This window comes from Xenia sp. Carnegie-2017, unplaced genomic scaffold, assembly GCF_021976095.1.
Source record: "Xenia sp. Carnegie-2017 unplaced genomic scaffold, XeniaSp_v1 HiC_scaffold_16, whole genome shotgun sequence".
NCBI classification, from domain to species: domain Eukaryota; kingdom Metazoa; phylum Cnidaria; class Anthozoa; order Malacalcyonacea; family Xeniidae; genus Xenia; species Xenia sp. Carnegie-2017.
The window spans coordinates 13562618-13583935 of NW_025813469.1; the positions used below are offsets into that span (position 1 = coordinate 13562618).

General features: G+C 32.5%; 1 protein-coding gene across 1 annotated transcript; it reads left to right on the top strand.

Annotated features, from left to right (window-relative positions):
* Positions 1-586: 586 nt before the first annotated feature.
* Positions 587-17783, top strand: LOC124436713 (protein NLRC5-like). Its single transcript, XM_046986683.1, has 6 exons — positions 587-1210; positions 2651-2735; positions 5115-5184; positions 5293-7433; positions 13390-16346; positions 16434-17783. The coding sequence occupies exons 3-6, from the start codon at positions 5182-5184 to the stop codon at positions 17705-17707; spliced, it is 6375 nt and encodes a 2124-aa protein (XP_046842639.1). The 5' UTR covers positions 587-1210; positions 2651-2735; positions 5115-5181; the 3' UTR covers positions 17708-17783.
* Positions 17784-21318: the final 3535 nt, after the last annotated feature.

Genomic DNA, 21318 nt, shown 5'->3' on the forward strand with positions numbered 1-21318 from the left:
TCGAATTAAGTATACAGCAGCCAGTTGCACAGCGAAGTGGCCCTACTGTATATTCCTGTACTGTGAGAGTATAAACGATTAATATGGAGATGACAATATTCATAACAATATCTTATGTAAATAATTACAAAAAAAAATTTGACTGTACACAATATGTAATTTTACATAATATTACGATTTAACATCATAGTGTTTAACTAACTTGCTGCAGACCTTGAAACCAAGCGAAAGGTTATGATCAGTGGCGTATCTAGAACGTTGAACCTTGGAAGGTCCATATTCGTAAATGCAGACGTGCTCGACTGATTTATTTTGAAAGTGTATTTGCGGGGAGGTACACTTCGAGGGAATTAGCTTGTTGATAAGGACATTAACGGTTTTCACGTACTGTTTTTAACTGTTGGAAAACCTTAACCATGGTAATGACTCATGGAAACCAGTATTACAATTCTTTGTACTTAAAATTTTTGGAAAAGACATAACCTGCGTTCTTTCAATTTAAAATTATTCAGCTTTAATTTATTTTGCTCGATGCTGCTCGCTGTGACTACCTCTAGATCCGCTACTGAAACAAATAAAGACAGTAAGGAAGTAAACCTTCAGAATTTTCAGCTTTAAGCACTAGTTTTTAATGCTGCATACTTCATAAAATAAATTGAATATTTACTGTCTATATAAACTTTGAATATACTCAAAGCTTCATTGACTTTGACCACAATGAGTTTCTATACAACATGTTTGATAGTTAGAACGGCTGCTGAGAGAAAAACGTTCATGCTGACTTTATTGCTTTACGTTTGCCGATAAGAAATTTACAAAGAAGGCTCTAGCACAAAACCTTAACGTCATTAAACTATAAACTTTAACCTAAAGATTAAAAGAGCGTGTGGCAAAAAAAGATTTCTTGAGGAAAAGTGGCGTGAACGAACATTCATCGACAGTATCACAGAATAGTGAACATACAGTAGGACCAGTCCATTCAATTTTTACGTGCCACGTATATCTTATTACGCATGTGATTAACATATCGGCATCCAGTAAATTGCATTGTATGACCCATAGGATTGACGATATGGCAAACGGCAGCCAGTAAATCGAATTAAGTATACAGCAGCCAGTTGCACATCGAAGTGGCCCTTCTGTATATTCCTGTACTGTGAGAGTATAAACGATTAATATGGAGATGACAATATTCATAACAATACCTTATGTAAATAATTACAAAAGAATTTGACTGTACACAATATGTAATTTTACATAATATTACGATTTAACATCATAGTGTTTAAATAACTTGCTGCAGACCTTGAAACCAAGCGAAAGGTTATGATCAGTGGCGTATCTAGAACGTTGAACCTTGGAAGGTCCATATTCGTAAATGCAGACGTGCTCGACTGATTTATTTTGAAAGTGTATTTGCGGGGGAGGTACACTTCTAGGGAATTCGCTTGTTGATAAGGACATTAAAGGTTTTCACGTACTGTTTTTAACTGTTGGAAAAACCTTAACCATGGTAATGACTCATGGAAACCAGTATTACAATTCTTTGTACTTAAAATTTTTGAAAAAGACATAACCTGCGTTCTTTCAATTTAAAATTATTCAGCTTTAATTTATTTTGCTCGATGCTGCTCGCTGTGACTACCTCTAGATCCACTACTGAAACAAATAAAGAAAGTAAGGAGGTAAACCTTCAGAATTTTCAGCTTTAAACATTAGTTTTTTATGCTGCATAATTTATAAAATAAATTGAATATTTACTGTCAATATAAACAATGAATATACTCAAAGCTTCATTGACTTTGACCACAATGAATTTCTATACAACATGTTTGATAATTAGAACAGCTGCTGAGAGAAAAACGTTCATGCTGACTTTATTGCCTTACGTTTGCCGATAAGAAATTTACAAAGAAGGCTCTAGCACAAAACCTTAGGGCTATTTACTTTAATCTACAGATTAAAAGAGCGTGTGACAAAAAAGATTTCTTGAGAGAAAGTGGCGTGAGCGAACATTCATCGACAGTATCACAGTATAGAGAACATTCAGTAGGACCACTCCATTTAATTTTTACGTGCCACGTATATCTTATTACGCATTTGATTACCTTATTGGCAGCCAGTAATTGGCATTGTGTGACCAATAGGATCGACGAAATGGCAAACGGCAGACTGTAAACCAAATATACAGCAGCCAGTTGCACAGCGAAGTGGCCTTACTGTTTTGTCCTATAATGTGACATTAATAAGGATTAATATGGAGCTGAAAATATTCATAACAATACCTTATGTAAATAATTACAAAGGAATTTGGCAATATACAATATGTAATTTTACATAATATTATGATTTAATTATAATGAATCACGATATGTTCACATGATGAATAATTTGTATATCTACATGTATTGTTGAAATTTTGAAAGTCCACACATTAGTTTTGAAATTATCATATGCAATACAATAATTTGTGTGACGCAGTAGTTACATAATCACGCATTTCATTATTTCGTGACGCACGCGCGAGAAACCGTAATAGCAAGTATTTTATTGGTTTTTGGACTTGGCGTTGCCAACACGCGTGGAATTTTCTGATGATAGAGTATAACAAGATCCTGTTTTCTTTGCTTTTATCATTTCCGCTACATAGTGAGATGTGAAAGAAGCCTGTGTTTGGTAAAGAATTTCAAGTCCCACCTATTCCTAAACGTACAGACAAAAAGGATCGGACGTAGGTGAGAGAAACTGTTTCTTATTTTCTTGATTTGTACTTGTGCTTTTATGAAATTTACTAAATAAAACAAAAATATTCACCAAATATTGGGAAATACTATAAATACCGGCCAAATGTAGCTGATAAATAAACCAAGAAACAATAGCCAAATGTGATTTTGTTTAAGTTGAGAGTGTGAACCTTGCACGTAATTCGATAAATATTTCCATACATGTTGTCAGCGTAAACTCTTGTTTCACATCTTCACATTTTCATGGTGACGTTGCTTTGTTATGACTTTATTTAAATCACATATTGAATTTACACGTAGCGTAATAAATATAGTTGAAAGTTCATATCCTGAATACATCTAAAATCCCAATGTTTGCAACTATTTTATGAAGGATATCAAATCATTTAACAGTAAGATTATTTTCATAGTAATTCAAGAATTGCATAGATATTTGTTGTATGTTCACTTTTAATTGCTAAAACTAATACATTTTTATGGATGATGAATAATTATAGCTAATTAAACACATGATTCCGAAGACAAATTTTATATCAGAACTTCTTGCATTCTGTACACTACTTATAATGTTGACGAAAAATCATGAAAGTTTAACAATTCTACCGCATTTCATGTCATTTTCAATTTGTGCATTTAAGATTTATAAAATTATACGCAGTGGGAGTCTGTTCAAAATCATTCAAGAATAGCGTAGATATTTGTAGTATGTTTCCTCAACTTGGGGAAGCGAAGCTGTCAACAAAGACCTTTTGGTACAATTCTTCAGGGAATTTATTGAGAAAAGTTAGCAATTCAGTTGCTTAAAATCGGTCCTCTTCTAGATAAACAGTATGTTAAATCTGCACAAAGTGTAGATTTGTAGGATAATCTACACATATGCACAGTAATTACGCATTCAGTACTTGTTTCATCCTCATCAACCAGTCAGAAAGAGGTGGCAACATCAAGGTAAATGATGTTAATAAACAATGAAGGCATGGACTCATATGAACATTCAGACAATTGAGTTCTGAGCTTTTCACTCTCATGAACATGGTGTGCAGCATCGTGACGTTTCTCGGGTAAATCCACAGGTACACGAGGTCATCATCAGGAGTACAAACGGATTGACCATCTGCCTTGTTCAAAGTGTTTGATCGCCTATTTTTTTCTCTGTAACTAAAAATCCACAGTGCAAGATTTAATTTGATATATAAATAAATCTTTTCAGTTCGCTAGAAGTTAGTTAATTTTATTGCTGAATACGGACCTAATGTGCAAACTTTTCAAGTGGCCATGTTAATAAGCTATGACGTCATCAGTAAAACACGTTTTCACAGAATAAAAATTATACAAAAAGGCCACTCAAGTGAGCACTGCATCCTCACGGCTGCCAACATTCTAGCAAGATACTTCGGGTTTTTCACTTGTTTTCAACCACTGTAATTACATGACCTCATTTTTTCACAATGAAATGAAAATAATTTCAATATAAGAAATGACGTCGTGTCATTTAAGTGGTTTGGAACAAGTGAAAAGTCCTAAATATCTTACTGGAATAATGGCTGCAGATATGCGCGGCACAACATACGCGAGGACAAAAACATCAAAGGGTCCGACACGAGTGACCTTTTGTATATTCCATATTCTGTGACGTTTTGTTTGCAAACTACAGATTTTTTATAACTGACGCAACATTTGTCTTCGTTTTTCTTTAATTATTTGCTTGAATTCACAATACTCTAAAATAGGTATTTTAGAAACAGATCATAGGTATTTTAGGATATCCTATAACTAAATTAATGTACGTTATGTGACTTAAGCTTTACAAGATTTTTTTAAGCTTTTAATAAATTTATTAAAAGTCGTACTATGGAAAACAAAACCCATTAGTTACCCTTATCGAACTTATTTTTAAAATTCTTCAAAACAATCCTAATATCTTCCGGAACATTTATATTGCGAAACTGCTAAAGTAATTAACTTTCATACAGCTATAGAAGAGAAATACCTTTACATACCTTTACTAGGATTCAAGGACGAGCGTAAATTATTTTTAAGTATGATTTATATTATAATCTAAACTAATTTGTAATTTTTTAGTGTATACTATCGTATTTTTTCTCTTTTAACCTTTTGGACATCCTAAATGTTTTTTATTATGAAACTCTATCGCATAAATTCTAGAAAGTTTTTTATTTTACTGAAATAATTTGAATGCAGATATCCTAATGAAAACAGCTATACGTTTTAAACTTACAAGATTGACCTGCTAAAATTTAAAATTATTATTATTATAGTATTATTACTACTGTTGCTATTGCATGTACTGGATTTTTTTCATAGCTACTAAATATTGCAACCAAATTATACATTTTTGATACAATATAGGCTGAAATTGTTCCAATATATACAATCTGGAAGACAAACTGTGTGGAACTAACTGAAGCCACAAATAATGGTCTGTATTATTTTATACTGCAGTTTATGCTCTTACAAATGTGGTCGATGTCTATACGGGGATTGTTGAAACTAAATTAGTCATGTCTATTTCATCCATTTTTTAAAGGATACGAAAATGGATGCTATTTTCAGAGTCATACCACTGAATTGTTTTCCCTGGTTTGAACAAATACTGCTCTATATCTATTTCACATTTACAATCATCGCTTCTGGAATTTCGAAAACATTTGATCGTCAAACTTCTTTTACTTGTAATGACAAGATGATTTCAAAATCCCAAGAAATTTCTCTCATAAAGAATATTGAATCAAGATGTTTGAGACAATACCAATATGAAACTTGGGATAATATATATGTGGTGTCCTTCAATTTCTTTTTTCTCTTTTTTTGGGGTATGATCTATGGACTGTCTGTGAGCAATCGACTTAAAAACTTTGAAAAGTTCTTGTCAGAAAGAAGCAGTGAAGTCAGAAAGGTTTTATCTAGTTCTTGGGCATTTAATTATTACATTATTTATTTGACTGTACGCGTGGTTGGTTTGTCTATATTTGTTACAGTACTGTTTCCAGGCATGTTTCCCATTGACTATTCTTGTTCCTGGCGTCAAACAACAAACAAAAAATCTTTGTTATACAGTACAATTCTTTTTCCATATAACGAGACATTTGTTAATTGTGAAATTCGCGATGGTAACAGTGAATGGTGGATTAAATTTGTTGTAGCTGTTGATGTTTTATCGATAATAATGACGATATGTCAGCTAATATACCTATTAAATGAGGCCGTTAATGACAATTTTTTCACATCAGATAAGGAATTTTTCACGGTATACCTCTTTTCAAAACGTGCAGAATTTCGAAATTGGATAAAAGAAATAAAAAATAAACTTCACTTGAACAAATTATTTAATATTCACGATAACGTAGGCAATGCACAAATGTCTGTGCAAAATCTTGAAGATATTTATGTCAACGTCAAAGTGCAAGCAGAAAGAGAATTAAGTAAAGCTTACTTAGATACGCATGAAAGACACGAGATCCTTCATTGTCCTTTCAACCTTAATGAAAATGCGAAAAAACTAACAAGAGCAGCTGACATTTTTAAGTCAATTCCAAATAGCAAGGCGTATCCTAGCTCCATTTTAGTCATCGGAAGGCCAAGAATTGGTAAAACTATGTTTACAAAAAAACTTATTCATGAATGGAAGACAAATGAAGACAATTTTTTGCGCGATAAGCTGGTCATTTTATTGCAATGTCGTGCGATTAAAGAGAAGTACATTACTTTTAAAAAAATGCTAAGAAGTTGCGTTGGATTGTCATTTGAACAGTTTTCAGATATTTACGAATTCATAATGTTAAATCCTGAAAGAACTGTTCTTATCGTCGACGGTCTTGATGAATTGCCTTTATATAATGGAGATCTTCGAACTGATGACTCAGGGTCCCCTAATGAAAAAAGGGCCGTCATTACACACTTAAGTATGCTAGTTGAAGGTAAACTATTGCCTGATGTTACTGTTCTTATTACATCACGACCCACAGCTGAACGTAAATTTAGAGGTATGGAATTCGCGAGGACAGTGGAAATCTTGGGCTTTTTTGAGGATGAGATAAAAGAATTCGTGGAAAAGTTTTGTCATGAAGATAGGAATATCGCTGACCATATTCTAAATAAGATTGAAATTTCTCTTGAACTTCGCAGCTTTTGTTATATCCCTATTAACACTAAAATTGTTTGTATGACCTTAAAGGAATGTTTTGCAGATGATGAAAACTACAGTCCAAAGACTATGACTGAATTGTACGATAGAGCAATTAAAGTTTTACTATGGCAAAGCCATCCACTTCTCAGGGGCAAGACTACAGAAAAGGATTACTTGAGAATTCCTTTACCATCCGAGCTTGATAAAGATCTACAAGCAATAAAATATGTTGCCATGGAAGGGCTTAAAGACGGACGCTTGATTTTTGAAAGAAAAAGTAACAGTAACTTTAAAAATCTGGAAAACTGTGGCATTTTCAATAATATTTATAATGATGAACGCCATCTTTACTGTTTTCTTCATTTGACTCTTCAAGAGTTTTTTGCAGCGTGGTATATTGTTGACGATTGGCAAAACATTGGAAAGTTTTTGGATGATCATGTTCAAGATCCTAAATGGCATTTGGTAATCGAATTTGCTGCTGGTTTGGTTGGAAATGAAAAGAAAGAGAAGGGAAAAGATATCAGCGTTATTCTAGAGAGGTATTAAATTTATGATCAATGAGCATTTGTATCATTGAAAATGTTTGATTGAATCTTCATATTGTATGTGACTAGATGTATTTTTCTAAGTTAATTCATCATCACCAATTTCTTAACATTAATTTTGCCAGCCAGATGAGCAAATATTAAAGTAATGCCTCCTCGATAAGTTTTAAACTAAAGTGTCGCGTGGAGTTTGGAAGAAATAATTTGGTGATCGATTTCTTTTGATCGTTTGCTCTATACTTCAGAAAATGGTTTTTACATGTTTGCGGATGTAGACCACTGTAGATCACTGAGTTGTTGCTTTACATTAGAGTATTTGGATGCACTGGGAAGTTATTTAAACAGCAAATAAAAGAATTCAGCATAATGCACACTAAGATACATACATATAAAGCCCATAAAATAAACCTTATGTTCAAGCATTAAGTGAAAAAATCTGCTAATGAGAAAACAAATCTAGTGGATTCTCCAAACACTACGTTCCAAAAGTGTAGGACTATTTTCGAAATCGTTTTAAAACGAACAACAGCAACAAGCAAACAGCTGTATAAGCTATAACTTAAAACACAAATTATGAATTAAAGGATTTTATCTTGATTTTCATCAAAAAATTGCTTGCCGAATCCGAAATACAAATATACATTTTGTGTATTTAGGAGTGGAAAATTGCGAAACTTTCAAAAAAGCTGTCAATTTCGGTAAATCTCAGCGGCAAAGGACAAAATCCTCCATTTTGTTGGCGTCATACAATATTTAAAGCCGCTCTTGAGATAGCCACTTCAGTTATTATAGAACTCAATGGAGTTAGCATTCCAAATATATTTACTTCAATGGGCTGAGTTAAAGCTTACCCGTGCCTTTAACTTACTCAAAATTTGCAGGCAACGACCATTGAGTTCTATAACACCTGGAGGGGAAAAGGGGCCTGGACCCCGTGGTGAAAAACATGGCGGTAATGGCGGATTTTGTTGGTCAAAACTTCCACTTTAAAAATTTTTTTTCAATATTCACTCCCTCCTGATTTCTAATACTGTTTATATGAACGAAAACAAGTGAGAAAAAAACAATTACGATACCGACAGCATACCATGTGAAAATAATGCTTCAGCATTGCGTGAAAAACACAGTACACACACACATCAAAATAAAGAAAATCGACGGTAGAGAAACGCATATTTTGGCTGGAACATTTAAGTTATTTTATGACATTTTAACCTTTTAAAAGTGAAAATCAAACGTCATTCATTAGTAGACCTGTCAATCTCGTCAAACTTATACTTTATTTCATGCTTCTGTGTGTTTGACTGTTTGTAAACAGTTTGGTGCAACTATTTCTCTTACTCAAATGGATAAATCTGTGTTAAAATGCTCCCAAGGAAGGGAGAAAATGTTTGCTTCAGTTCTGCGACATAAGTCAACTGAAAATTTACCATGGATAAGTATCATATGTTTATTGTCATTACCTGATAAATCTACTGAAACCTCATAAAGAAAGTATGTTGAACTAGAAGAGCTACAAAAAAGAAAAAAATTCAAAACACCATGCTATGTTGGTTGGAAATTTGTATTTTGTAAACAGCTTGGCAGAACCTTGGGTCTATTACTGAACAGAACTACATTAATTTTCCATTGAAATTACAAATTCGGAAACTAAAGTGCATTGGTTTCTCTGACAAAAACACTGTCTATTACTGCATGAAGGCGAGATAATTAATTGACAGTGTAGGCGAAGAAATTTATTAAGTTCTATAGATATTATTGTGTATTACTTATAGTCTTTTGGAATTGTGTAATGTATGTTAAAAACAAGATATAATTTTTCAAAAATGCTAACCCCTTCAAGCACTACTACTCTTCTGTTTGCTTGAACAACTTACAGCTACCAATACTAATTATTAATATGTACAAACTAACAATTAGGAATTAAAAGATAAACAACTTGATAAATCTTTGTATTTTCCATCACGCCTTTGAATTTAATTCTTTTATTTCTTCATAAAAAAACATTAATGAAAGACTTACAAATCAAGTTTCTCAAAAATAGTATTTTGTACAAAGAACTAAACATAATTGGAAAGGTCACATGTTGAAGACAGACTTTGCTTCTCTGACTAGGTTGCTTGATCATGAGCAATTTAAATTTGTTTACAATTTGTTTAAAGAATTCATTTATTGATTTGCACTAATTCTTCATAAGACACAAAGAATTTCTTTGCCGTCTGTTTTTGCTTCCTCTACATTCAACTTCATTGTAACCAATGTATCCGATGTGAATTTGTGAATTACCTGGAATCATACCAAGTATGGATTTGGTGAGATAAGACAACAATATGTTTAATTTTTCATGCATATTAATCATATAATCATAAGCTATTGTTGAACAAAAATTTCAAGGTAGGAGCAAATCTTAGCACATTGTTCAACACACTTCTTTTATCTTGGTTTTGAAGTAGTAACCTGTTTACTATAACAATAAATACTTCACTTACAGAAACGCGAAGTAGTACTTTACAACTGTTTGCATAAATCCAACTTTCCAAACCCATTATAATTGTCTACACTATACAGTCAGTCAAATTGAGCAGGCAAACAGTTTAATAGTTTCTTTATATTATACAGCATATACCGTAGTTCTCACTAACTTTGCATGGCACTGCATTTAATTTTAACACAACTCTGTTGTAAACTTTCCCTTCATCTTTAAAAAATAAATAAGAACAAATTCTGCCCAGTTTTTGGGAGGTAAACTCAATTCAAATCAGGAGAGTTTAGCTTCATCTTGATACAAGATGGATGCAAAACTCAATAAAAATTGGCAGCTTCACCACGTCTGACGAGCGATAAAGTGAAGAACAAACAAGACTGGGACAAAATAACTTTAAATTAAAACTTAGTTGTAGAAACACTCTTCAAGTATCGTGTTAAAACGTCAGGTTAGGCGTATTTATTATCTGGTTTTTACAGCGTCGTAATTTGTGTACAGGAAATGTGTGGGTGTGTGGGTTTCAATTGTGTTCTGTTTTTGTGGATCAGTCTAAAGTTATGAGTTAGTTGCTTGTTTGTTTGTTTTGTGAGTGAGTCATTTCTAAGGTGCCGGTAATTGTTGTGATCTAAATGTATTACTTACAGCACGACTATAGACAACGGCATACATTAGAAAGTTGGTAGACCAACTTAAAACAAAAACCCCTGAACAGATCACAATAACTACCGGCTCCTTACAAACGGCTCATTCACAAAACAAAAAGAATCAACTAGCTAATAACTTTAGACTAATCCACGTTAACAATACACAATTGAAACCCACACTGCAAAACAATTTCTGTACACACAATACGATGACGTAAGAACCAGATAACAAAAACGGCTATCCTGACGTTTACTCCACACTTGACTCTTAAGATGACTATCGCTAAGGTTGTCGAAACGTCAGTCTACATCAATACCAACAGTCCTTCTCAGAACTCTACTAATCTGGACGATCTTCATCCACAAACGTTTTACTCAAACCTCGTATATTAATGAGTATGTCAATAACATTTTCTTTAAACCTAGCATGTCATATATATTCACAAAAAAACACCGATTTTTCTGTTTGTAAAACGTTGTTCCCATACAGTTGTAATTGTAAGTTAATTGCAGAAAAAGCAATCATTGACGTAAAACCATTGATTTGGGAACGCTAATCGGCAATAGCAATCGACAACAAATTTAATTATTCTAATCAACACATAGAAATTACTTGCTACCCAGCAGGGACTGAACTAGGACTTCTGGAACGTAATTCAAGAAACGCCAAAAGCTTTAGCCACCTTGCAAGGTCTGGGGACATACTCACCTGGAAAATTTTGTTTTCAACGTCTCGGAAGTGTAATTTCCGGCATTTTATATCAAGTGGTAATCATAATTTTGTAAACGTTGTATGTGCATAAAACTAACAGTTTAGTAGCATTTTTAATTAAAATGGTGAACGATACTTACTTAGTTGTCTGTTTTTCTTAAATTTGGGGCTACGCAGCATGCCTAGGAAACACATATTGCTAAAAGCCTGGCAATTTGGAGTTAAGAAACTTAAGCTTTAAAAAAGGAAAAATTATCAGAATTTTTAGTCAACAAAATCATGATGTTAGTAGTGGATAATTGTATTTTAAAACAAATAATGATCTAAATAATAGATGAATTGAGCAATTTCTAAAAAGTTACTTGTAGGCTCAGAATTTTCACCATTATGCCGATTGGCTGCCTTGGGGCTCATGTTATTTTGTTAAGTTTGAGTTGATATTCAAGGTAGAAGCATGTGCAAAATTTTTGAACAAAATTTTCGCACACTTAAAAATTTAGCCGGACCCAAAGCTCATTCTCCCTTTTTATTTCAATCGATATTTTACGCGTTTGCACCAAAGCATAATAGGCCTTCTTTGTGCATGAAGAAAAGTCGTCGACTAAATATTGCCATTAAGAACACTAAGGTAGGCTAACGCATGTACGTGTTTTTTTTAAATATCGGCGTTGAGAACAGGGAATGATCTTTGTACTTATGGGTAAATATCACATTTAATTAGAACAATTACAACTATATGCAATTACACATATTTCGAAAATGAGTTTTAAACAAAAAGAAAAGGCTTTTGAAAGAGAGACAAACGTCGTAGAAAGTTTTGTGGGTATAGAGATTCCTCCAAAAACGATCCAGATAAAAGTAGCTATAATTTTACATGACAAATTATCTCTTTTACATCTATATACACTAGAACCTGTTTTAAGCAGTCACAAATGGGGAGTTCTCGTGTGACCGTTTAATACAGGTTGACCACTTATTGCAAGTTGACCGTTTATTAAATTCTTTAGGAAAGTCACCAAACGGGCTACGTGTAACATTTAACAAACTAAAGTTAACCAATCGTATTGTTCGTTAACATGCCAATTAACAACACTATAAAAAGCACTTTTTTACTTAGTTTTAACTAGAAATTAAAAATAGTATACATAAAAATGTCACGGCTCAAACTGCTGAAAAATGATCGTTGGCAAACGTGTGTCAACAGAGAAAGTGTTTATAACTTATATATTTCGTGCCTATATCCCTTTTTTGGAGATAGGTTTTCTTGTCAATGGCTGAAGGGACGTAAGAAACATTAAATTGCTGGTGTATTATTTCGCACAAACAGAAAATATTGTTGGATCTTTTGAGTCATTTTATGGAAGATAAATACAACATAAAGACATGTATACAATATAAGTGATATGTTCCAACAAAAATATTTAATTATATATTTTATTATGGGGTGTACCTACTTAACCTGACCGTTTAATACAAGTGCAAAATAACAAAAAATTAAGCTTAGCACATTGGAAAAGGTAACCGCGTCCGTTTAATAGAGATGACCGTTTAATAAAGGTCACTTTAAAAGTATTCGCACCAGGAAACTTTGCCATATAACCGCTTAACACATGGTGACAGCTTAATACGGTGCCGCTTAATACAGGTTCTACTCTTAAAGTAAAATTACAAATATTTTGCTTCTTATGAACTTGCTCCGTGGCGCTGTAAGGCCCATTTAAGTACATACATGACATACAGATATAATTTGTTTTTAATGAAAGTTTTTGGCGAATTAACTAATTAAAACATGCCTAAATAAATTTTGACCTCTTTAACCTCTTCCAGTCAACTATCACGCCGCCAACGCAACTGAACTGGTTGTTCTGAGAAGCAGCAAGGAGTTTTTACTTTCATGTAATATTAATTTGCACTTAGCTTTGGTAAACGTTGTGTGCATTATCTGATTTATTTTAATTTGCGACTAAACGATTATAGCTAGCTATTGTTACAATAGTTGTTTTACAAAAACTTCTCATGTCAAGATGCTTTTCTGAAGGGCTTTATTTTTTTAAACAAATTAAACCAAACTCTTAAAAGTTTCACAATACGATATTTTTATAATTACAGGTTAGAAAGTTGGACGTCACATGTATTTTTCTCTGAGGGTAATCAAGCACTTGGTTTTCTTGGAATGAAGTGCTTTTACGAATTACAAGACGACGATGAGATGAGATCAGTTTGCGAGTCAAATAATTTCTCTGAAACAATATCCATTAATAACGTTTCTTTCACGCCTCTTGATTCAAACGCCTTCTTTGAATTTCTCTCTGAATGCCGACAATTAAGAAAACTCGCGTTTTTTTCATGCCAATTTCCTGATAATCATAGCGTCATTAGATTGTCAAAATATTTGACAAATGCAACAGCATGCAATGTATTTTCTTTGAAAATCATCTCCTGTTCTGTTAAAAATATATCAAAACATCTTAGTGAAGCTTTAAAAAGTGAAAATTGTAAACTTAGTGAATTGGAAATTAGAAAAAACAATATAGGTGAAGAAGGTGCTAAATATCTTAGTAAAGCTTTAAAAAGTGAGAATTCTAAACTTACTAAATTAATTATCAATGGCAACAACATGGGTGATAAATGTGCAAAATATTTTAGTGAAGCTCTGACAAGTGAGAATTGTAAACTTACTGAACTATCTCTTAGTCGTAACGAACTAGCAGCTGGAGGTGCTAAGTATCTTAGTGAAGCTTTAAAAAGTGAGAATTCTAAACTTACTAAATTGGGTCTTTCTTATAACAAGATAGGTGACGAAGGTGCAAAATCTCTTAGTGAAGCTTTGAAAAGTGAGAATTGTAAACTTAGTAAATTGTCTCTTTCTGATAACAATATAGGTGATGGAGGTGCAAAATCTATTAGTGAAGCTTTGAAAAGTGAGAATTGTAAACTTACTGATTTGGGTCTTTCCTCTAACAAGATAGGTGACGGAGGTGCAAAATCTCTTACTGAAGCTTTGAAAAGTGAGAGTTGTAAACTTACTGAATTGGGTGTTTCTTATAACAAGATAGGTGATGGATGTGCCAAATCTCTTAGTGAAGCTTTGAAAAGTGAGAATTGTAAGCTTACTGAATTGGATTTTTCTCATAACAGTATAGGTGATGAAGGTGCAAAATCTCTTAGTGAAGCTTTGAAAAGTGAGAATTGTAAACTTACTGAATTGGGTCTTTCTTATAATAAGATAGGTTATGAAGGTGCAAAATCTCTTAGTGAAGCTTTGAAAAGTGAGAATTGTAAAATTACTGAATTGGGTCTTTCTTATAACAAGATAGGTTATGAAGGTGCAAAATCTCTTAGTGAAGCTTTGAAAAGTGAGAATTGTAAACTTACTAAATTGGGTCTTTCTTATAACAAGATAGGTGATGGAGGTGCAAAATCTCTTAGTGAAGCTTTGAAAAGTGAGAACTGTAAACTTAGTAAATTGTCTCTTTCTGATAACAATATAGGTGATGGAGGTGCAAAATCTCTTTGTAAAGCTTTGAAAAGTGAGAATTGTAAGCTTACTGAATTGGGTCTTTATCATAACAATATAGGTGATGGAGGTGCAAAAACTCTTAGTAAAGCTTTGAAAAGTGAGAATTGTAAGCTTACTAAATTGTATCTTTATATTAACAATATTGGTGATGGAGGTGCAAAATCTCTTAGTAAAGCTTTGAAAAGTAAGAAATGTAAACTTACTGAATTGCGTCTTTCTAATAACAAGATAGGTTATGAAGGTGCAAAATCTCTTAGTGAAGCTTTGAAAAGTGAGAATTGTAAGTTTACTGAATTGGATCTTTCTCATAACAGTATAGGTGATGAAGGTGCAAAATCTCTTAGTGAAGCTTTGAAAAGTGAGAATTGTAAACTTACTGAATTAGATCTTTATCATAACAATATAGGTTATGAAGGCGCAATATCTCTTAGTGAAGCTTTGAAAAGTGAGAATTGTAAACTTACTGAATTGGGTCTTTCTTATAACAAGATAGGCGATGAAGGTTCAAAGTCTCTTAGTGAAGCTTTGAAAAGTGAGAATTGTAAACTTAGTAAATTGTCTCTTTCTGATAACAATATAGGTGATGGAGGTGCAAAATCGCTTAGTGAAGCTTTGAAAAGTAAGAATTGTAAGCTTACTAAATTGTATCTTTATATTAACAATATTGGTGATGAATGTGCAAAATTTCTTAGTGAAGCTTTGAAAAGTGAGAAATGTAAACTTACTGAATTAGGTCTTTCTTATAACAAGATAGGTGATGGAGGTGCGAAATCTCTTAGTGAAGCTTTGAAAAGTGAGAATTGTAAACTTAGTAAATTGTCTCTTTCTGATAACTATGTAGGTGATGGAGGTGCAAAATCTCTTAGTGAAGCTTTGAAAAGTGAGAATTGTAAACTTACTGAATTGGATGTTTCTTTTAACAAAATAGGTGATGGAGGTGTAAAATCTCTTAGTGAAGCTTTGAAAAGTGAGAAATGTAAACTTACTGAATTGGGAATTTCTCATAACAATATAGGTGATGGACGTGCAAAATCTCTTAGTGAAGATTTGAAAAGGGAGAATTTCAAACTTACTGAATTGGGTCTTTCTTCTAACAAGATAGGTGATGGAGGTGCAAAATCTCTTAGTGAGGCTTTGAAAAGTGAGAAATGTAAACTTAATGACTTGGGACTTTCTCATAACAATATAGGTGATGGAGGTGCAAAATTTCTTAGTGAAGCTTTGAAAAGTGAGAATAGTAAGCTTACTGAATTGTATCTTTCTTATAACAAGATAGATGATGAAGGTGCAAAATCTCTTAGTGAAGCTTTGAAAAGTGAGAATAGTAAACTTACTGAATTGGGTCTTTGTCATAACAAGATAGGTGATGGAGGTGCAAAATCCCTTAGTGAAGCTTTGAAAAGTGAGAATTGTGAGCTTACTAAATTGGGTCTTTCTTATAACAAGATAGGTGACGAAGGTGCAAAATCTCTTAGTAAAGCTTTGAAAAGTGAGAATTGTAAACTTAGTAAATTGTCTCTTTCTGATAACTATATAGGTGATGGAGGTGCAAAATCTATTAGTGAAGCTTTGAAAAGTGAGAATTGTAAACTTACTGAATTGGGTCTTTCTTATAACAAGATAGGTGACGAAGGTGCAAAATCTCTTAGTGAAGCTTTGAAAAGTGAGAATTGTAAACTTAGTAAATTGTCTCTTTTTGATAACAATATAGGTGATGAAGGTGCAAAATCTCTTAGTGAATCTTTGAAAAGTGAGAATTGTAAACTTACTGAATTGGGTCTTTCTTATAACAAAATAGGTTATGAAGGTGCAAAATCTCTTAGTGAAGCTTTGAAAAGTGAGAATTGTAAACTTACTGAATTGGGTCTTTCCTCTAACAAGATAGGTTATGAAGGTGCCAAATCTCTTAGTGAAGCTTTGAAAAGTGAGAATTGTAAACTTACTGAATTGGGTCTTTCTTATAACAAGATAGGTGATGGAGGTACAAAATCCCTTAGTGAAGCTTTGAAAAGTGAGAATTCTAAACTTTGTAAATTGTCTCTTTCTGATAACAATATAGGTGATGGAGGTGCAAAATCTCTTAGTGAAGCTTTGAAAAGTGAGAATTGTAAGCTTACTGAATTGGGTCTTTATCATAACATTATAGGTGATGGAGGTGCAAAAACTCTTAGTGAAGGTTTGAAAAGTGAGAATTGTAAGCTTACTAAATTGTATCTTTATATTAACAATATTGGTGATGGAGGTGCAAAATCTCTTAGTGAAGCTTTGAAAAGTGAGAAATGTAAACTTACTGAATTGCGTCTTTCCAATAACAAGATAGGTTATGAAGGTGCAAAATCTCTTAGTGAAGCTTTGAAAAGTGAGAATTGTAAGTTTACTGAATTGGATCTTTCTCATAACAGTATAGGTGATGAAGGTGCAAAATCTCTTAGTGAAGCTTTGAAAAGTGAGAATTGTAAGCTTACTGAATTGGATCTTTCTCATAACAATATAGGTGATGGAGGTGCAAAATCTCTTAGTGAAGCTTTGAAAAGTGAGAATTGTAAACTTACTGAATTGGGTCTTTATCATAACAATATAGGTTATGAAGGTGCAATATCTCTTAGTGAAGCTTTGAAAAGTGAGAATTGTAAACTTACAGAATTGGGTCTTTCTTATAACAAGATAGGTGATGGAGGTGCAAAGTCTCTTAGTGAAGCTTTGAAAAGTGAGAATTGTAAACTTAGTAAATTGTCTCTTTCTGATAACAATATAGGTGATGGAGGTGCAAAATTGCTTAGTGAAGCTTTGAAAAGTAAGAATTGTAAGCTTACTAAATTGTATCTTTACTTTAACAATATTGGTGATGAATGTGCAAAATCTCTTAGTGAAGCTTTGAAAAGTGAGAAATGTAAACTTACTGAATAGGGTCTTTCTTATAAGAAGATAGGTGATGGAGTTGCGAAATCTCTTAGTGAAGCTTTGAAAAGTGAGAACTGTAAACTTAGTAAATTGTCTCTTTCTGATAACAATATAGGTGATGGAGATGCAAAATCGCTTAGTGAAGCTTTGAAAAGTAAGAATTGTAAGCTTATTAAATTGTATCTTTATATTAACAATATTGGTGATGAATGTGCAAAATCTCTTAGTGAGGCTTTGAAAAGTGAGAATTGTAAACTTACTGAATTGGGTATTTCTCATAACAATATAGGTGATGGAGGTGCAAAATTTCTTAGTGAAGCTTTGAAAAGTGAGAGTTGTAAGCTTACTTAATTGGATCTTTCTTATAACAGTATAGGTAATGAAGGTGCAAAATCTCTTAATGAAGCTTTGAATGGTGAGAATTGTAAAGTTACTGAATTGGGTCTTTTTCATAACAAGATAGGTGATGTATGTGCAAAATCACTTAGTGAAGCTTTGAAAAGTGAGGAATGTAAACTTACTAAATTGGGTCTTTCTTATAACAAGATAGGTGATGAAGGTGCGAAATCTCTTAGTAATGCTTTGAAAAGTGAGAATTGTAAACTTAGTGAATTATCTCTTTTTCCTAACAAGATAGGTGATAAAGGTAAAAAATCTCTTAGTGAAGCTTTGCAAAGTGAGAATTGTAAACACACTTGCATTAGATATGTACTTTAACCATTTATTATATAAATTAATTCTCTAATTACTTTAAACATGCTTTAAGAATTTATATTTTACCTTACAGTGTAAACAGCCAGTAATCATATTTTGATAAAATTAATTGAATTGTCTTGATTTTTTGCGTGTAAAAAGCACCCTTCTTTATATCAATTTATGGTCTTTTGATAGCATGCTTTCAATACTGAATCATAGTTCTACCTAAAGAACATTTTTATCAAATTATTTGATACATTGTAACTGCGTCGGAAATGTGTTCTTTGTTTTTGTTTGTTTGTATCAATTTCCTATCTTTTGGCCAGCATACTTTCCTTATAGAATTAGTGCTCTACAAGTATGAAAACAAGTTTAAAAACTCCTGCTAATGTTTCTGAAGTTTCTTTTAAAGATTTTTTGCAGATGTAAATATCTACCAGGACACATATGTACATGTTAAATAAATAGACGTTTTCAATCATAATTAACTCAATATCATACTGAACGTGTTTGCCTCAGAGACGTGGCTAGCATGCAAGTTTATTTTTGCAATGTTGATTCTAAAATCTGTTCACTTTGGAAATCTTCTGGTTAGCAGGATGTTTAAATAAACTTGTTTCTAAATAATCATGCTGGTTATGTCAATGTGACATCAGGTTTTATTTTTCCTGAAGATTGGCAAGCGACAATCGGTAACACAGTAATCCCTGAAAAGGCAGTAAAAACATTATATGCATTGACCTTTGTGTTACGTTTTTGCCATTAAACATTATCATAAAAAACTCATTTCAATATACTGTATAAATGATTAACTGAATTAAAGCATTATGAAGTGTATGTAGCATTGTATTTCATTACAAATCTCAAGTATTTGTAGTGTTGAAAAATAGTAAATTTCTATGAGTTTTTAAAACTACGATAGTTGCTGCAAACCGCGGAAGTTAACAAACAATTAATGATGTTCATAAATAAAGTTGTAAATAAAATTTTATAATTATTGAGTACAGGTTTCATATTTTCTTCACATTACTTATAATCACATGCCATATCAACTCGCAAGTGTCTTATACACACTTACACATGCTCACGAAAAGTGTTCCTGAAGTGTTTTTTATTCTGAAATATCTTGCAATAAACTTCAGAAATTGAAATAAAGTAATAACCCCATTGAATAACGTAATAAAATATAACATATTTTTAATCGCACATAAATTTTATTGCTTGGACGTTTGTAAACGAAGACAAAGGCAATTTTTGTGGGACCATACAGCATTTGCATACAATTATATAAGGAAGATTTTTATTGTTTTAGTTATCATAAAACGAAGTCTTTACTAAAATCATACAATTTTCTTTGTTCTGTTTTCAGACCAAACTTCGACCTTTCACTAAAATTATTAGTACAGTTTTTAAAATTCAAACGTTCAATTTTATGTACAAACAAATTTCGCCTACTTGGTCACGTGCCAGTTTGCTTGTTGTCACTCGCGTTAAATATTTATTAGTATGAATGGACAAACTCATCACCCAAGATTTACAGCGTTTAACCTATATTTCTGGAATTCTTATTTCCACCAAAACAACATGTGCTTAATCTTGACAAAGAGCTACAAGATTATAATTTAGCACATTTAAATAGTTTTTCAGTATTTCAACCAGAGTACTTTAGCATCGTAATCATGATTTCATCTGTTTACTTCATGCTTAAATCAGTCTAAAGTTTGTGGTAAAATCAGACAAAGTTCAAATAATATAAACATAAATATATTTTTCAGATTGATACATAACAAGGCAAAAGATTTGCTAATAATGTCGTACATGAATTTTGCGTTATACGTCATGGAAGAACTCTATTATATTTATAACTCATTGAGTACATTTGTTTGAGTTAAAATCATATAAACTTGTTATTATTGCATTCATAGGCGTAGGAAAGGGATGGGGGACTTGAATGGGGATCTTTAGTCCCCGTGAAGCTTGTAATCGGGTTTTACCTAGCCGTACAAATAAAGGAAAGCATTGCCAAAACGTTATTACGTTATTACATTGTTATCTTTAAAAATATGTGTCCTGTAAAATATATTTGGTTCTAATCACATAAAAATTGAAAAAAATATTATTGCTGTGGACGAGGCTCAAGTTAGTGGTGTGACACTGGTGCACTGAATGTTTAACAGTACGAGCTAATGTACTGAAACTCACTGAAGAAAAATTTATAGGGAAAAAATGTGCCGCTGTAAAAGTTTCCTTTTCTAATACCTGGCCTGACGCCGGCTAAGATTTATAAGAAATCCAAGAATACAAGAAATACAAAGCCACCAAAAATGGCTACATATTTACAGAGAGATGATGGTAAATTTGGAAATATTAAAGTTTTTTACTTAACCCAAGTCTCTAATCATATACCTTAATCCAATTCCCAACCACTTAATTTTGAAATCGTTTATTTTAAAACTTTGTAAAGTAAAATTGAATTTGTTGCGGAATTGTCGTTTGTTGCGTTTCTACTGCATTTAATATCATTCATGTCCACAGTCATCATGGCCACTGCAAAAATGGCTTCTGATGCCTGATAAACTCAGTGAACTGGCCAAAGTCCACTTCAGCCTCAAAATTAAAAGCATTCAATATTTTTCAATACTATGATTCAATCACAATACGTATTTGGTTGTTCAGCTCATATCATCTGAGGATATCAAATCAATTTTATTTACGACTGCTGTTTGTAGTTTAACCAACGTATTGGTACATTTAGTACATGGAACATTTCATAGACAAGGAGAAAGTATCATGTTTTGTCTCTTCAAGTCGTTCGCTTGTGACCCCATCATGCAATACTGCTAAAATGTTTCGTGGTTAAGGTACATACTATCCGATTTTCTCAAAATATTTCTTTGTCGACTCAATGTTAGTCGACCAAC